The 15,560-nt window shown below is 40.8% G+C and overlaps 1 protein-coding gene across 1 annotated transcript in view; it reads left to right on the top strand.

Moving 5' to 3' along the window:
• Positions 1-4,308: 4,308 nt before the first annotated feature.
• LOC120315652 overlaps positions 4,309-15,560 on the top strand; it is a 37,437-nt gene continuing 26,185 nt past the window's right edge. Inside the window, exons 1-16 of the mRNA XM_039360366.1 lie at positions 4,309-4,378; positions 4,775-4,860; positions 5,433-5,605; positions 6,109-6,268; positions 7,022-7,101; positions 7,232-7,412; positions 8,304-8,459; positions 9,203-9,336; positions 9,963-10,121; positions 10,667-10,847; positions 11,523-11,734; positions 12,739-12,927; positions 13,192-13,331; positions 14,028-14,190; positions 14,288-14,374; positions 15,256-15,390. Coding sequence (XP_039216300.1) covers positions 4,365-4,378; positions 4,775-4,860; positions 5,433-5,605; positions 6,109-6,268; positions 7,022-7,101; positions 7,232-7,412; positions 8,304-8,459; positions 9,203-9,336; positions 9,963-10,121; positions 10,667-10,847; positions 11,523-11,734; positions 12,739-12,927; positions 13,192-13,331; positions 14,028-14,190; positions 14,288-14,374; positions 15,256-15,390 — 2,250 coding nt within the window. The 5' untranslated portion in view covers positions 4,309-4,364. The remainder of the gene's footprint in view (positions 4,379-4,774; positions 4,861-5,432; positions 5,606-6,108; positions 6,269-7,021; positions 7,102-7,231; positions 7,413-8,303; positions 8,460-9,202; positions 9,337-9,962; positions 10,122-10,666; positions 10,848-11,522; positions 11,735-12,738; positions 12,928-13,191; positions 13,332-14,027; positions 14,191-14,287; positions 14,375-15,255; positions 15,391-15,560) is intronic.

The raw sequence follows: 15,560 nt of genomic DNA, 5'->3' as shown, positions 1-15,560 counted from the left end.
CACAAATTAAATTAAAATTAAATTAATTAAAATAGGGCTACTAGACAACATCAAATTTAATATATAAAATAAAGATTAAAATATGTACAAGTTAAAGAAATCTTGCCCAGAAACTAACAACATTAACTGTGTTCTGTCCTGTGCCATGAGGTCCTGATCCTGCACTGATCAGGAAAACAAAGGGCAGGTGTGTGTGTGTGTGTGTGTTGTATACAAAGTTGGACACTTCAATAAGATGAGTTTTTCTTCTTACTGATGTTTTTCGGGAACTCTTTCCATTCCAGCAATGGCCAGTGGAAATGCTGAGGCCCAGGTCATCTTCTCACCTACTTCTTTTATCCCACATTTGATCCTGACTAATTTCACAATCCATCTGCTGGGACAGGCGATCAATCTTTTAGAGGCAAGTAACCTGAAATACACTAAGAACCAATTCCTACGTAGAATGCTGCGGGTAAATTTAACACATGCAGGAATCCAGGTTTGTATTCTTAGGAACAGAAGAAATTTCTTTATCCTAAGCCAGGTCATTGATCCAGCCACGACCAGCATCTCCAGGCTGATGTCCCTCTAGATAGGCAGGAACCAACAGCTGGCAGTTGGCTCCTACCCAACAGACATCAAAAGCTTTGCCCTCCATAATCGTAGCTACCTTCCTTCCTTTCTTTCAATGTTGAAGCAGGATTTAATCAACCGGGTTCCATCAAATGCAGAATTAGAATTCAGTTTGGGTCTATTTTGCGTTTTGTTGTGGTTGATTTCCAAAATCTGAAAAATTAGTTATGGATGTGTTGAAAATATATTGTAAGCCGCCCAGAGGCACTGGAAGTAAGTGGGCAGCCATATAATTTTTCATAAATAAATAAAAGTCCATGGCTCTGAATTCAGGTGAAGAGTGATCTTTTTTTCCTAGGCTAGACTCCTAAGACTCTTCCTAACAAGATGAATTGATGGAGTTCACAAGAATTTCAGCAATTAAACCTCTTCCTGCTAGCACTGATTTATCTCTGAAGAGAAATAAATAAGGCAGAACTTTTCAGAATTTATTTTTAACAGTTCTTCCATGATCAGGCAAAGAGCGAGTTCGTGTTGCCAATAATGGCAAGAGTTTATTTATGCAGCTGTCTCCTGAACGATTATCGGTCAACACTTTCATACAAAATATAATACTAGCCAATATGATTTGATAATAATAGCACCAAAAGACAAATGAGTACCAATTATAGCAATCTGTGTACTGATGATAATAAACATGAGGTATAAAAATCAGTATAACTATAAAATATTGAAATTGTTTTTCGATCGTTCTAAAGGTTCCCTAAAATGCCTGGGAAGATAAAAAGATCCTTCTCTAGTGTTGAAAGAAAAGCTTTTAACATATGTCACATTAGTATTAAATAAACCCTTTTTCATTGATGGTCCTTCTCATTTGATGGGGTCAGCCACAAAAGTACCCCAATGGCAAAATACGGAAGGAAGTAAACAGGTAACTGATCTACCAAGTATTTAGGGTTTTAAGATTAAAAGCCAACATTGTCCTTTAGCAAAATATCTGATCCTGTGGCCTTCTAAATATTACACAACCATTATTTTTAGGTTAGAGTCAGCTTGGACAATATGGAAGATGTTGTCCGGACATTTTTTGACTTTCAAGACACCAAAGGAAGACGTGTTAAGCCAGAATCTCCAATGGAGATGGTGAACAGGATTCCTCCAAATAAGCCGTTATCCAAGCAATTCAATTTGAAGAGTCACCTACCTAAAGGAAATAAAACTGCACTGAGAATGGAAAGCGATTGTCCAAGTGGACAATACCATAAGATTAATGACTTTGTGAAAAAGGTACGTTAATGTGTCATCCGTGGATGTTTGCTTGTTCCATTTAGGATCACTTATATCCGAACAAGGATTGTCTTGGGAGGGTTCCCATGTTTGAGTAGCATCTAGATTAGGTTATTTCACATCCAAGGAGAGCAGGAAAAAATCAAGAAAATGTCAGACAGGACTACTAATAGGTAAGGTGACTATATTCTACTTCTATAGCTCTGAAGTTGGAAAACAATGAAAGAGATCTACAGCTATCTTGACCATAGCATTTAACTATCCTTCCTTGGTCTGACCCAGCATGGTTTGGATTAAATATTTTTTTTTTCCTAGAAGGCCCATATCTTTGCAGAAAGCACACAATTTCATGCAGAAGCTCACTGGTCCAATTCCTGACATCTTCCATGAATTGATTGATTGATTGATTGATTGATTGATTTTTGAGACTTATATACCGCTTTAAGTGCAAGCACTCTCTAAGCGGTGTACACCAGTAAGCAATGTATATATATATTTACATTGCCCCCAACAATCTGGGTCCTCATTTTACCTACCCCGGAAGGATGGAAGGCTGAGTCAACCTTGAGCCGGTGAGATTTGAACCGCTGACCTGCTGAACACAGTCAGCTAAAGTGGCCTGCAGTACTGCCCTCTAACTGCTGCGCCACCTCTACTACACCTTGATGTAGTAGAATGAAGAAAGTGCTCTGTTCACATTCCTGGAGAGTTTCAACCAATCATAGGGCTGAAAGGGATCTTAGAGGTCTTCTAGTCCAATCTCCTGTCCAGGACAGGAGTCCTTATACCATCCTGAATAAACAGTTGCTCATTTTTTCTTGAGCACCTCCAGTGATGCAGCACCCATAACTCTGAGAAGCAACCTGTTCTTCTCATTCTAATCATTCTCATTGCCAGGAAATTCCTCCTTATTTACAGGTTAGGTCTCCTTCTCATGAACTTCCACTCAATGTTTCTTGTCCTGCCCTCAGGTGCTATGGAGAATAAATCAACACACTCTTTCCTGTGACAACTCTTCAAGTATTGGAAGACTGCTATCATGTCTCCATTGATCCTTGAGAGCAGCCAGTTATCAGCTATCTGATAGCTGCTTCTGGCTAACTTTTGATATACTGTAGGCTTAATCTGAAACCTCTGATGGCTTCAAAGCGTTGGGTTTTTTCATAATTTTTTTTTGCAACTGTGTTGGATATGGTCACTCCTCTCTTTCTCTCTCTCTTTCTTCTTGCTTATGCTTCAGTTCACCCAAAAAATGGGGAAAAAGAAGAAGCCTAAATGCAGAGTTAGTCTCAAAATCTTTGGAAATGAGTTGATGATTCTTGACTGCAGCGATCTCAGAGGCCAAGCAAAACGTTACTCTTTGAACCTGGCAGAGCTAACCATGAAGGTTTTGAAGGTAAGGGAAATGTGATCAGTGCAATCATTTCCAATTGGTGATCTCCAGGCCTCTGACACAGTTAGGAAACTTCAGTAGGACAACCATCAAACGTCTTGAGAAGGTTCCTCTCACTCTGTTTCCCCACTTCCAGCATCCATACCTGACTGTAGTAGAGAAAATAACTCCAAGTCATGTTAAAAATTGGTATTTTATTGCTCTATGCCAATTCACCAGCCCTTCCCACTGGTCAGTTGACTTATCGTCATGTTTACTAACTTCCCAACAGGGCCAAGAAGTCCAGTGGAATAAAAGATTGAGTCTGGCAACAGAAGAAGTGCAGTTTCCAACCATCTCAGGGTTGCCTGTCCTTCTGGGGTTTAATGCTTCAGCAGCTGTCAACCTGACCGCCAGAGGAGACACAAGCTTCAAGAAACACAACCATTTTTTCATCAGTGGCTACCTCAAGCCAAGGTAGTGAGCTTCCAGAACTGTGTTATCTTTCCAAATACTAATTGTCTTCGTTCTTCGCATTATTTCCAACCCAATACAGGTAATCTTCAATTTACAGCCCTTCATTTTGTGACCCTTCTAAGCCACAATGGCACTGGAAAAAAACGACTGAAGGACCGCTTTTCACACTTATGACTGTTGTGGTATTCCCACGGTCATGTGATCAAAAGTTGGCTGCTTGGCAACTGACTCACATTTATGACAGTCGCAGTGTCCCCGGGGGAGTCATGTGATCCCCTTTTGCCACCATCCCACAAGCAAAGTCAAGAGAGAAGCAACCATTTTGCTAACTTAGCTACTGCGGTCATTTAGTTAGCAAGAAAAATCATAAACTGGGGCAAATCTCACTTAACAACAGAAAGTTTGGGCTCAATTGTGGCCGTAAGTCAAGGACTATTTGTAGAAGAATTGAAAGATAAATTATCTCAATGGATTTGAGACTCCGTCAGCCATGTAAAGACATTAACAAAAATAAAATAATAAAACTCTGTGTCAAACTCTTACAATGAAATCTTCTTCTCTATATATTTTGGCAGTGTTATTCTACAGATTTCTGCCCAGATGGGAATTGTAGGAGTTCTGGGGGACTCTGGTTTGAAGTGGTCAACCGTCTTGAGATCCTCAACCAACCTTGATGGAGGAATCCAGGTGAAAAAGGGGAAAGAATTTAAATTTTTTTGGAACACTCCCGAAGATGCTATGGAAATTGTACATTTCAGGTAAAACAAGACACAAAATACACAGAACCAGCGGTCAGTTAAATGTTTCTGGAATCTCAGCTCAGCCAATCTAGGGAGTTTTGCAGGGATGGGGGTTGGAGTTAAAATAAAATATTCAGCTTTCCAGAAATCGGTCTGTGCATTGCATAAAATGAACTTGCATCAACAGAGGCTGAAATGGTGATCAAATGGGGTGAGACACTTCTATTTAGGTAGGATAATTATGTGCCAAATAATCACACAAAGCTGTTTTTGTGATTCCTGTGTTTCAAAACTGCTCAGTAAGCTGTCTTATAGGAATTCTGATTCTCTCCCTGTTTTATAGCTCTAAACTCTACGTTACTACAAGGGAGAGAAAAAAAACCATTGGCCGTTTCCCGGGCCAAGCTGAACTATGCACTAGTGAGGAAGGTAAGGTGACTAGCAAATTTGGCATCCATCGCCTTCCGATGTCGTATTTTGCAGTTATTTTTGTCAGGTATAATTGTAGGAAATTATGAGAAGGGATGTGTATATTTAATGTTACATGTATGAACTGCAGCGAGAATTGTATTTGCCCAATATTGGAAAGAAGAAGAATGACCAGTGGAGGAAGAGATAATTAAGAAAATTTTAGATTGTGCAGAAAGGGACAGACTGACACTGAAAATGAAAGAGAAAGAAGATTCAGAATACTTTAGAACAGCATTTTATCATGGCTAGAAAAACAAGGTAGAGAGAAAGGAGTTTAACATGTATCAGTAAGCTAAATATTAAAACCCAGACAATATGTTGCTGATAAAATATTAAGAATTTGTGATGATAAAAAAATTAATAAAATATTGAACCCCTAAAAAAGAAGAAGGCATTTCACATATAATGCATTTCCATCTTAGAACAAGTCATGGCTGGTTAGACGCTAAGAATATTTTCCTGCATGAATAGCACAAAAGAATGTCCTTCACTTTTTAAAACTGTTTTGTTCTTTTTGGTTTTAACTGCAGCGTCAAAGACGTTCGGCTGGCAGCTGTGTTCAGAAGTTTTTCTCCCTGATGACAAGGCCAGCAGCTTCCTGCTTCCATTCCCTGGACCTGTCAAAGTCACCGTTACACTAAGAAAGCAGGACAAGAGCCTAAAGCAGTATTTAATAAAAGCAGCGTATCACTATGTTGCTCAGGTGTGGTTCTTGACTTCTGTCTGGTTTAGAGACAGACAGACAGAAGCAACACATACAATGTTAAGAACTCAGTCTTGCAGTAAATGTAGTCCTTGACTTACAACCATAACTGGAACCAAAATTTCCGTTGCTAAGCCAGGTGGCTGTTAAGTGAGACACACCTGATTGTGAATTGTGCGGTCGTTAAGCAAATTGGGCTTCCCCCATTGACTTCGCTTGCTAGAATCCGTCTGGGAAGGTCCCAAATGGCGATCCCAGATGCTACAACCATTGTAAACATATGTGAAGTGGGGATTGTACAACCGTCCTAAGTGCGAAGACTGGCTTTAAGTCGCTTAAGTAGTGCCATTGTCATTTCAAATGGTTGCTGAACAAAAAGTCGTAAGGTCGAGGACTCCTTGTATAGTTTGCAATGTACAGGAATACATGGGTAGTTGGTCAGTTTCGAAATTGACACTTTGAGTCTTCCTTTGATCTTGTTAGTCTTATGACTTACCTTTCAGAAAGGTTCCTGGATTCCAAATGAAGCCAGCCTCCGTTTCTTTATGGGGACTCCGGAATCGGAGCTGAAGAGAAACGTTGCTTTTGACTTCCACTGGAACATCCCTCAGAAAAAAATCAGAATTGAATTCGTCGAGCCCAAGGCAAAAATGTTACTGAATGGTGAGAAGAATTAATGTCCAATTACAACTCCTTGGTGTCCATCTGTTGGGAGCTCTAAGTCATCTCCATATAATGAAGCACACAACAGTAGAGTTTCATCTTGAACACTGTATAGCATATTTATTTAGGTCTCCTCCTCCTCTTCCTCTTCCTCCTCCTCCTCCTCCTCCTCCTCCTCCTCCTCCTCCTCCTCCTCCTCCTCCTCCTCTTCTTCTTCTTCTTCTTCTTCTTCTTCTTCTTCTTCTTCTTCTTCTTCTTCTTCTTCTTCTTCTTCTTCTTCTTCCTCCTCCTCCTCCTCCTCCTCCTCAATGTCAACCTCACTGTCATCCTCATATCTTGCAAAATTTGAAAACATGAGATTTAAAAAATGGTGTATTATCTGATGAATGCTGCTGAGAGTCCCATGGCAAAGATGTAGTTTTTGACTCCGAGTCTCCTAGAACTGGAAACTGAAAAAGGGAGAAGTCAACTGAAGATCTTCTGGAACAACCTTTGGGAGATTTACAAAACAATTCACCATTATTTATTGAAAAAATAACACATTTTGATCCCTCTATTAGGCAATTGGAAGAAAAAATAGGAAGGAGTTAGGAAAGGGATCTTTCGTGAGAAGATCTTGTGAGCTGAAGTTTAGGCTGGCTGAAGAATTCTGGGAGTCCACATGTCTTAAAGTTGCGTTCCATTTCGCATTAAACTATCTCTCCGTGGGAAAACACAAGCAGGAATTAATTTATACTTTTTTTTCTTTATTAGGCAAAATTGAAATCTCAAAATACTCTCGTGCTGGGCATTTGGAATTGATCATCAATGATAACACCATTTATTACATCAAGGTAGGTGTCTCACCTGGCCTGGAACCAAAGACCCAGCCAGTATATCTTCGATTGACAAACTGCCTCTTGGGGGTCTCTGATCAGATGTTTTAACCAACCAAAATCAATGAGGTACATCTGATTTCTTTAGGGCAGGACCGATTTGCAATCCGTGGCTGGGGAGCAAAGATACGCCATCCGTCTGGAAGCTAAACTGCTAAGACATGGAAGTCCTATTGTCCTCGCAGGAAACCTCACCAAACTGCTTAGCCGGAAAGTGTCACTTTCAGTATCCTTGGTTAACCTGCTGAAGGATGTGGCGTTCTTTGCAGGTAAGGACACAACAGCCTCAGAGACAACCTGGGTAAAACTGGGGGCAGACAAAAAAAGCCTTCCTCCTTACAGAAACAAATCTGCTGCAAAAATTAGGTGGATTAAAAACGAACAAACAAAACAAGCAATATCTAATCTGGGAAAGGTAAAGACCGCAAGTGAGTCTGGAAAATGGGTCACCGGTCAAGAGCCTGTGAACGCTACGTTTTCATAAAAATGCCCAAAGGAGCAGAAAGAAAGCCAACACAATGTGTGAATGCTAAAAGCCATTTTCACAATATAACCTCTCTCCCCCAACACACACACACACACAGACACACACACACACAGAGAGAGAGAGAGAGAGAGAGAGAGAGAGAGAGAGAGAGAGAGAGAGAGAGAGACTGTTTTCTAATGGATAAAAAGAAAGTCCTAACATTCTCTGCACTTGAGGGTATAGTTATGCTCTTTTTGCAAAAAATAAATAAATTGCTCCCTTCCGTCTCAACTTCAAGGTCCACTCCTCAGCACTGCCTGCAAGATGGTTTGTAGAGGTAGTCCTCAACGTACAACCACAATTGAGCTAAGCAAGACAGTTGCTCGGCGAGTTTGGCTCCATTTTACAACGTTTCTTGCCATCGTTGTTAAGTGGATTGCTGTAGTTATTCAGTTAGTCACACGGTTGTGAAGTGAATTTGGCTTCCCCGTTGTCTTTGCTTGTCAGGTCGCAAAAGGGGGTCATGTGACACACACACACACATACACACCGGGACATGGCAACCGTCCTAAGTACATGCCAGTTGCCAAGTGTCTGAATTTGACCAAATGAATGATTGTAAGTCAAGGACTACCTATATTCTGCTCCTACTTAATGCACCTCTGATTTCAATTGCTTTGTGTCTCTTTCTTAGTGTGTTTCGAGAGAAAGGCAGATAATGAACTAAGGCACTATTCCCTGGAAGGAGAAACCCACATTCCTGGTGTTTTGGGGTCTCACATCATTTTTCTTCTGCAACAACGAGAACAACTCTGGTCCAACATCCTAAGAATTAAATATGGGTTGTTTGGTACTGTACTAGTATTTTATATATAACACTGGAAGTTTTTAAGAAGAGATTGGACAACCATTTGTTTGAAATGGTATAGGGTTTCCTGCCTAAGGGGGGGGGGTTGGACTAGATGACCTCCAAGATCCCTTTCAACTCTGTTACACTATTCTATTCTATTCTATTCTATTCTATTCTATTCTATTCTATTCTATTCTATTCTATATTCTCTTCTCTCTTCTCTTCTCTTCTCTTCTATTTTCTATTCTATTCTCTATTTCTATTCTATTCTATTTTCTATTCTATTCTATTTTCTATTATTTTCTATTTTTTATTCTATTCTATTCTATTTATAAAAATTCCCATCTCATCTCTATGGGTGATATTTAAAAAAAAATGTCCATTCAGGAGGATGGATTCTCTTAATGACCATATAGATCACTTAACGTTCGTGTAATTTGATTCACAACTGCATTGATTCATTAACAACTGCATTAAATGGTCGTAAAACCAAGTCAGGTCAGGAGGTTGGCCCGCTTAATGCATATTCTTAGGAAAAATGGAAAATCTATATAAATGCTCATAAAGACTTATGGAAAATTCAAGATGGCGATCTATGGGATCAAGTTCCATGATCATTAGCAATGTTGGGAACTGATCTAAATCTCGGGCAAATAGCAGATCAGGAAAGACAGAAAAATATATCGTTCCGGTTTGTAAAGCAGATATTCCTCTATCCCTATATGCATGTTTCACTGGAGAAGGAGATGGCAAGAAGCTTCAGCATGAATGCAACATGGCTCAGAAGTTAAAGCTGGAGAACAACTTGCCAGATGCTTACAGACTGGATGTAGAGCACAAATTTCACTGCACTCAGAATCTAATTTACAATCACAAGGTAAAGAGGTGCTAAACACAGTAAGGGATGCCGGGGGATTGGGTGGAAGTTGGGTGTGAAGACAGACAATGGTGGGAAGAAACCATGGAATGATGACGCATGCTGAGAAGCCATCTGGATGAGGCTCAGCCCTTACAGGTAGACCCGACCAGGACATTAATTCTACAGGAAAGCTGAAACAACTTTTATCGAGAGCGGTTGCAACAACAGATTCTTGAAAGTCTGACTGTGTGATACTCTTCCCCTTCTTATACTTACGTGGTGTCTGTCTGAGCTTCAATGGAGATTTGCTTCATTCCTCATTGCTTTGGAGATCTTGCATATCTCCATCTAGGTCAGGTGTAGGCAACCTTGGCTCTTTTGTGACTCGTGGACTTCAACTCCCAGAATTCCTCTTCCTTTCCCCTCAGCATGGGTGGCTCAAGAATTCTGGGAGTTGAAGTCCACAAGTCATAAAAGAGCCAAGGTTGCCTACCCCGGATCTAGGTCATCTTCGTTATTCTCTACAACGGATGACTAGGACCTGACACAACTATCATAATCCAGGATTTCCTCCAAGATTTTTCTTGGAACAGCAGTTGTTACGAGGGAAGATGCTAAATGCTCAACCTGTAACCTTTCTCCAGGTCCATTTGCACCATGAAGACACTGCAACCCAGCTGCATTCCCGCTTGGAGGCTAACTACGGGAAACACTGGGATAAAGCCAACAATATGAGGAAGGTGATCATCAGCCAGATGTTCAAAAATCATTCCCAGGCCACTCTGAGGAGCTACTTCATGGAGGTAGGAATAGCAGGACTGAATCGGGTCACATATTTTGGGTGGGTTTGGGTGGTGTTGGAAGGCGATTAGGCAAGTTAGACAGGGATCTCCACTTGAGCATCAGCCATGAACCTACTTTGCAAGGTCATGATGATGATAAAGCGAGAGGAGACCCCATAGAGAAGGCTTTGGGGCAGCTGTTGTATCACTCCAGCCTTCCTCACAAAATGACAGTTCTACCAAAGACTCTCTTGGAAATCATCTTGAGCTTTCTGCAATGACAGATGCAGCATCCTGGGTCATGTGTTCGCCATTTGCAAATTTCCCCAACTGGCCTCCAAGAAGCAAAATCAACAGGGGTAGCTGAATTCACTGAACAACTCATTTAACAGCTGAAGTGCTTCGCTAAACAAGAGTGGCAAAGAAGGCTGTGAAATCAAGCGTGATTAACTTAACAAATACCTTGCTTAGCGATGGATTCTGGTTGCAAGTCAAGGGTTATCTGTAGCCACTGTCCCGTTGCATTCTTTTCCTATAACACGGGCACGATTCATTTTTCCTTCTAGTTCATGATTCAAGTGCCTGAAAAGAATCTGGATTACAGGACCCGGCTGCAGCATTCTAGTTCTTTCCACCCTTCTCTTGAATGCAGCACCAGTTTCAAGGTGCATTATAACAACCGCATCCCTTTTATAGCCGACCTTCAGTGGAAAAATATTTCTGGCCGTTTGCTGAAGAAGTGGGAAGGTAAGATTTGATCGTGTGCATATCCTGAAAGTCTCATGCTGATGGTGATGGTTTTTTTTACTGGAAAACAAAAAATAAAGGACCAGCCTCAGAGGTCAATCAAGAAAAAAAAACATTTCAATTGTTTATGTTTATATAGTGTTGCTTTACAAACATACATTCAAGAATCAAACCAAGATAAACTTTACAAAAACATGTATTTGAGATGAGCGGCTATAGAAATTGAATTAGATAGCTAGATAGCTAGATAAGATAGATGGATGGATGGATGGATGGATGGATGGATAATACTGTAGATAGATAGATGGATAGATAGATAGATAGATAATATAGACAGACAGACAGATAGATAATATAGACAGACAGATAATATAGATAGATTAAACAGACAGACAGACAGATAGGTAATATAGATAGATTAGACAGACAGACAGACAGACAGACAGACAGATGATTGACAAACTAAAAAAATCTAAAACAATTAATGCACATTTATTTTAAAAAGACCGTTCAAGCTCCTTATTTTTCACCAGAATATGAAAGATTCTCCATTAAGTGGTTCCCTTTGCATGGGAAAAATTAAGTGAGGCCAATAAAGAACCAATTGGAGTTATTGAAAAATAAATAAACCTAAAGGGCAGCTTTCAGAAATGAAGTTTTCTCTCTTCTTTATAGGTACATTCAACATGGACACACCCTGGCTGTATCTGTATGCCACTCACAAATTCCACCAGTTCCAGCGTTCGGCTTTCTTCACCACTGCTGAATTAACCGTCGGTAAAGCTTTTGTTGTCAAGGGTTTAATCCTGGAGCTCTTTTGCAAAGACAACGACGCTGAGAAAGAAGGCAGGATTGTGATCCGCACATCGACAACCACATATCTGAGAGTTAGTTCCTTCCTCTTGGCTGCCTCAGTTGATTCCCTCTTTTTTCAGTTGCAATTGTAGACTGGCATGTTGCCAAGTAGCCACTGTGACAATATTCTGAATATAAAAGTATCGGGTGAAATGCTTCAATTGCAGAGCAGTTAGCAAGCCATTTCCAAAAATGATTTGAAAGGAAGTATTTGAACTGAGTGTCATAGCAAATGTGCCAATCATAGTTTGAGCGAGATGGTTATTCCCGCCTCTCCCAGAGTGCTAAGCCCACTGAAGACTGCTATATTGTGGTCTCCTTGCAAGGAACAGCTGTCTGGAGCATTTGGGGGTGATCTCAAGTCTTCTCCTAGTCCAGAGAGGAATTTGGAAGAGCCTGTCTACTCACTGGTTCTTCATTCTGCTGCAGAAGTCCTGGTTTTAGAAGCCAGGTTCATATGGACTTCTTTTAGTTAGTTTTAGTACCAAGAAGGAAGGGGTTAGAGTAACAAACTTTGAGAGCTGAGTTAGGGATCTTCCAGCCCTTTTGTACTAAACAAAATACAATTGTTCATGAAGGTGGAGTCTCCTTCAAGGGTTTAAATATCATTTTTCCAAAGAGTTGGCATCCTGGGCTAGGAATCCATTCCTCCAAAAAGCCAAAAACAAGCTCTCCAATCTACTAATGATAACAGCCTCTCTTCTTTCAGTCTCAGGATAGTTTCACACATTCAAATTGTGAACTACTTCAGATTACATGGACTTATCTGTCATTTCTGGAGGGCAACCAGGCAGAAATTTAGCCTGCTCAATTCAGAGTCCTGTAAATGAGGATCTATTAAACTAAGCTTACACTGTATTATAGAGCTGAGCAAATGGGCAAATTAAGTTACTAGTTAACAAGCTTAACCACATGGAATTATTCTTAACTGAAGCGTCAGGATTAAATAATAGGGAGACGATGTCCGATAAAGCCAAGCATTGCTTCTAGAATTCTCTTTATTTCTCAGAATGAACTTATTCCTTTGACTTATTAGGCGTCCACAATCAACCGTTTCGTGAAAGATTTCCTGCACAGCCAGAACGAAATAATGTCGTTGTGGAGCCAGCTGATAAAGCACGAGGTTTTCCTGCAAAATAATGAACATTCCAAGTTTCTTCGTTTTAGACTGACGTCTGCAAAGAAGGAATTTAATCTGACGGCAGCTTACTGCCACTTGGAAGCGGTAAGGTGATCAGTAGAGAGCGGGGGGGTTGCAAAGAAGAACAGGAGTGATGGGAACTACGAAGGGACACAATGCTGGCTGGGGAATTCTGGGAGCTGAAGTCCACAAGTCTTGAAGCTGATAAGTTTGGAGAGCCCTGTCTAGCCTTTCAGCTTTGTGTTTGTTGAGTTAATACCATTCACTTTTCATTGTATAATGTTTGTTTGTTTGTTTGTTTGTTTGTTTTTTTCCTTAAGTAGCTTAGTAATGGCTTCTTGTTTTCAGCCTAGAAAATCAAACATTTCTACATCCGTTATGTGGACAGACCATAAGAACCCACCTCTTGTCCTGCGGTTTGAGGCGCAGCTAGAAGAAGTGAAGAAAGAAAAAATGCTTTATCAGAAACGTGGAACTCTCCTGTTAAGGTACATTGGTTCCCTTCTCACCTGCCCGTATCCATTAGAATCTACAGCAGGGATAGGTTACCTGAGAGAGCCAGTTAGGTGTAGTGGTTAAAGCATCAGACTAGAAATCAGGAGACTGTGAGTTCTAGTTCGGTCTAAGGCACAAAGCCAGCCAGATGACCTTGAGCTGGTCACTTTCTCTCAGCTTTAAGAAGGAAGCAATGGCTTATTACAGGGGTCCTCAAACTTGGTCCTTTTATGACTTGTGGACTTCAACTCCCAGAATTCCTCAGCCAGGAATTCTGGGAGTTGAAGTCCACAAGTCATAAAAAGGCCAGGTTTGAAGACCCCTGGCTTATTACTTCTGACAGAACCATGCCAAGAAATCTGCATGGACTTGAATTATTGCCTAATGCAGACCAAAAGCTCCTGGCTTAACTGAAAACTTCACACATATTTTTCTTAAATGAAGCTGATGACATTTCCTCAAGTTTTCTTCCCTCGTTCATCTCCTTCCTTGCCTTCCAGGACCAGACCATGGTTCTGCTACCTTTACTTTTTTTTTTTTCAACTTTTAACTCCTAAAAGTGTTAGTCATCCTGCCAAGGGACACTGCAGTCCTGCTCCCAAGTCTTCTTCATTTCCTGAGGAGACCCCCTCAGCAGCCCCTATCTCCATCTCAACCGAGACCCCTGCTTCTTTTCCTTGGCATCCTAGGCATCCGCTAAGTCTCTCCATTCCACAAAGTCTTCTTCTCCAGGAAACATTCACAGTGAACAAGAAGGAGAAGCACTACTCTTTGGAAACCAGACTGGAGATTGACGAGCGGGAAGACTCCATTTTAAATCTCACCTTGGGCTATTCAGCTAAAAATCCATATGTAAGTGATGAGCATGGACAGAAGCAGGGAGGAGGGGGGGGGAGAGTCATTCTTGCTCTTCTCAAGAGCTGTAGAATTATCTTCCTTCCATCTCTAGGTGTGTGCAAGGTTGACTCACCCCTATAACAGCAGCATTTCCCCTCAAAATACAGAAGCGTGCATGATAGTGCGGAATCTCACCCATGTAAGTTGGAGGCAGAGCAGAGGGGAACAATTTTGCCAAATGTAAACTAGGAGCTCTGGGCCTGTTCAAATTTTTCTAAAGATGGCCCCCAAGCTTGCGTATTCTTACCCACAATAGTAGTTCAGATTCTAAAAGAATCTTGGCCAAATGGCCTCCAAATTATGGACTGTGTGCCTACTGGAGTCCTTCTAGAGATGGCTCCAAGCTTGTTTTTTTCTTAGCCACTATAATAGTTCACGTTCTAGAAGAATCTTGGCCAAATGGCTTCCATATTATGGACTGTGTGCCTACTGGAGTCCTTCTAGAGATGGCCCCAGGTTTTGTTTTCTTACTCACAATTATAGTTCAGATTCTAGAAGAACCTTAGTCAGATGGCTTTCAAATTATGGACTGTGTGTCTGTTTGAGTCTTCTACTGATGTTCTCAAGCTTATGTTTCCTTACCCATAATAATAATTCAATTGCTAGAATGATCTGGGGCAAATGGATTGCTTTCTCTCTCTCTGGGACCCTGCAAGGGTGGCTAAATTCAAGTCCCCAATAACACCAGCCAACAGACCAAAAAGAGAAGGATGCTGCAAGTTGTAGGTCTACCAGAGAAGTCTACAAGTTCTCTGTCCTTGTTTCCATAGTCAGAAATGGTAAGTGAATCAGTGAACGTGTGGTCAGGGAGCTAGAAGAATTTACTAGGAGTTCTGAAGCCAACTAGAAGACGATAAGCTTGGGGTCTACCATCCAAGACCCATGTGGTCTTAGCACCAGTTTTCCTTATCTTGACACTAATCTTAATCCTTGAGTTCTGCATAGTCTCTGAGATTCCAAATTTAGGTGTTTCTTTGTTGAGCCAGCAGTTTGAAACCATGAAACTATCAAATCCTACAGGCTAATCAAGAGCTTGAAGTGAAACTGAAAATCAGTCAAGAAGAAGTACTGAGCTTCCTGGGAAAATACCAAAATAAATCTAGCATGGGCCAATCCCACCATCTAATACAACTGGATGTCACCCATTCATTCCAGGTACATATAACCATATTAACAATTTAGGATTAAAACTGAATCAATCCCAAAGGAGAAAGCAGAAGCCAGGTCTGGAGGTATGTCATAATCAAGGAAAACAAATGCTGAGCTAGGTTTAGGGATCCAACATCTCTAGAAGGTTTGGGAAAAGCTGATCTGTGTCATAAGCA

The sequence above is a fragment of the Crotalus tigris genome, unplaced genomic scaffold (assembly GCF_016545835.1).
Source record: "Crotalus tigris isolate CLP2741 ecotype Arizona unplaced genomic scaffold, ASM1654583v1 scf7180000019173.45859301935:6455823, whole genome shotgun sequence".
Taxonomy (NCBI): Eukaryota; Metazoa; Chordata; class Lepidosauria; order Squamata; family Viperidae; genus Crotalus; species Crotalus tigris.
The sequence above is the reverse complement of the archived record's forward strand: the minus strand, read 5'-3'. Positions and strand labels throughout refer to the sequence as shown.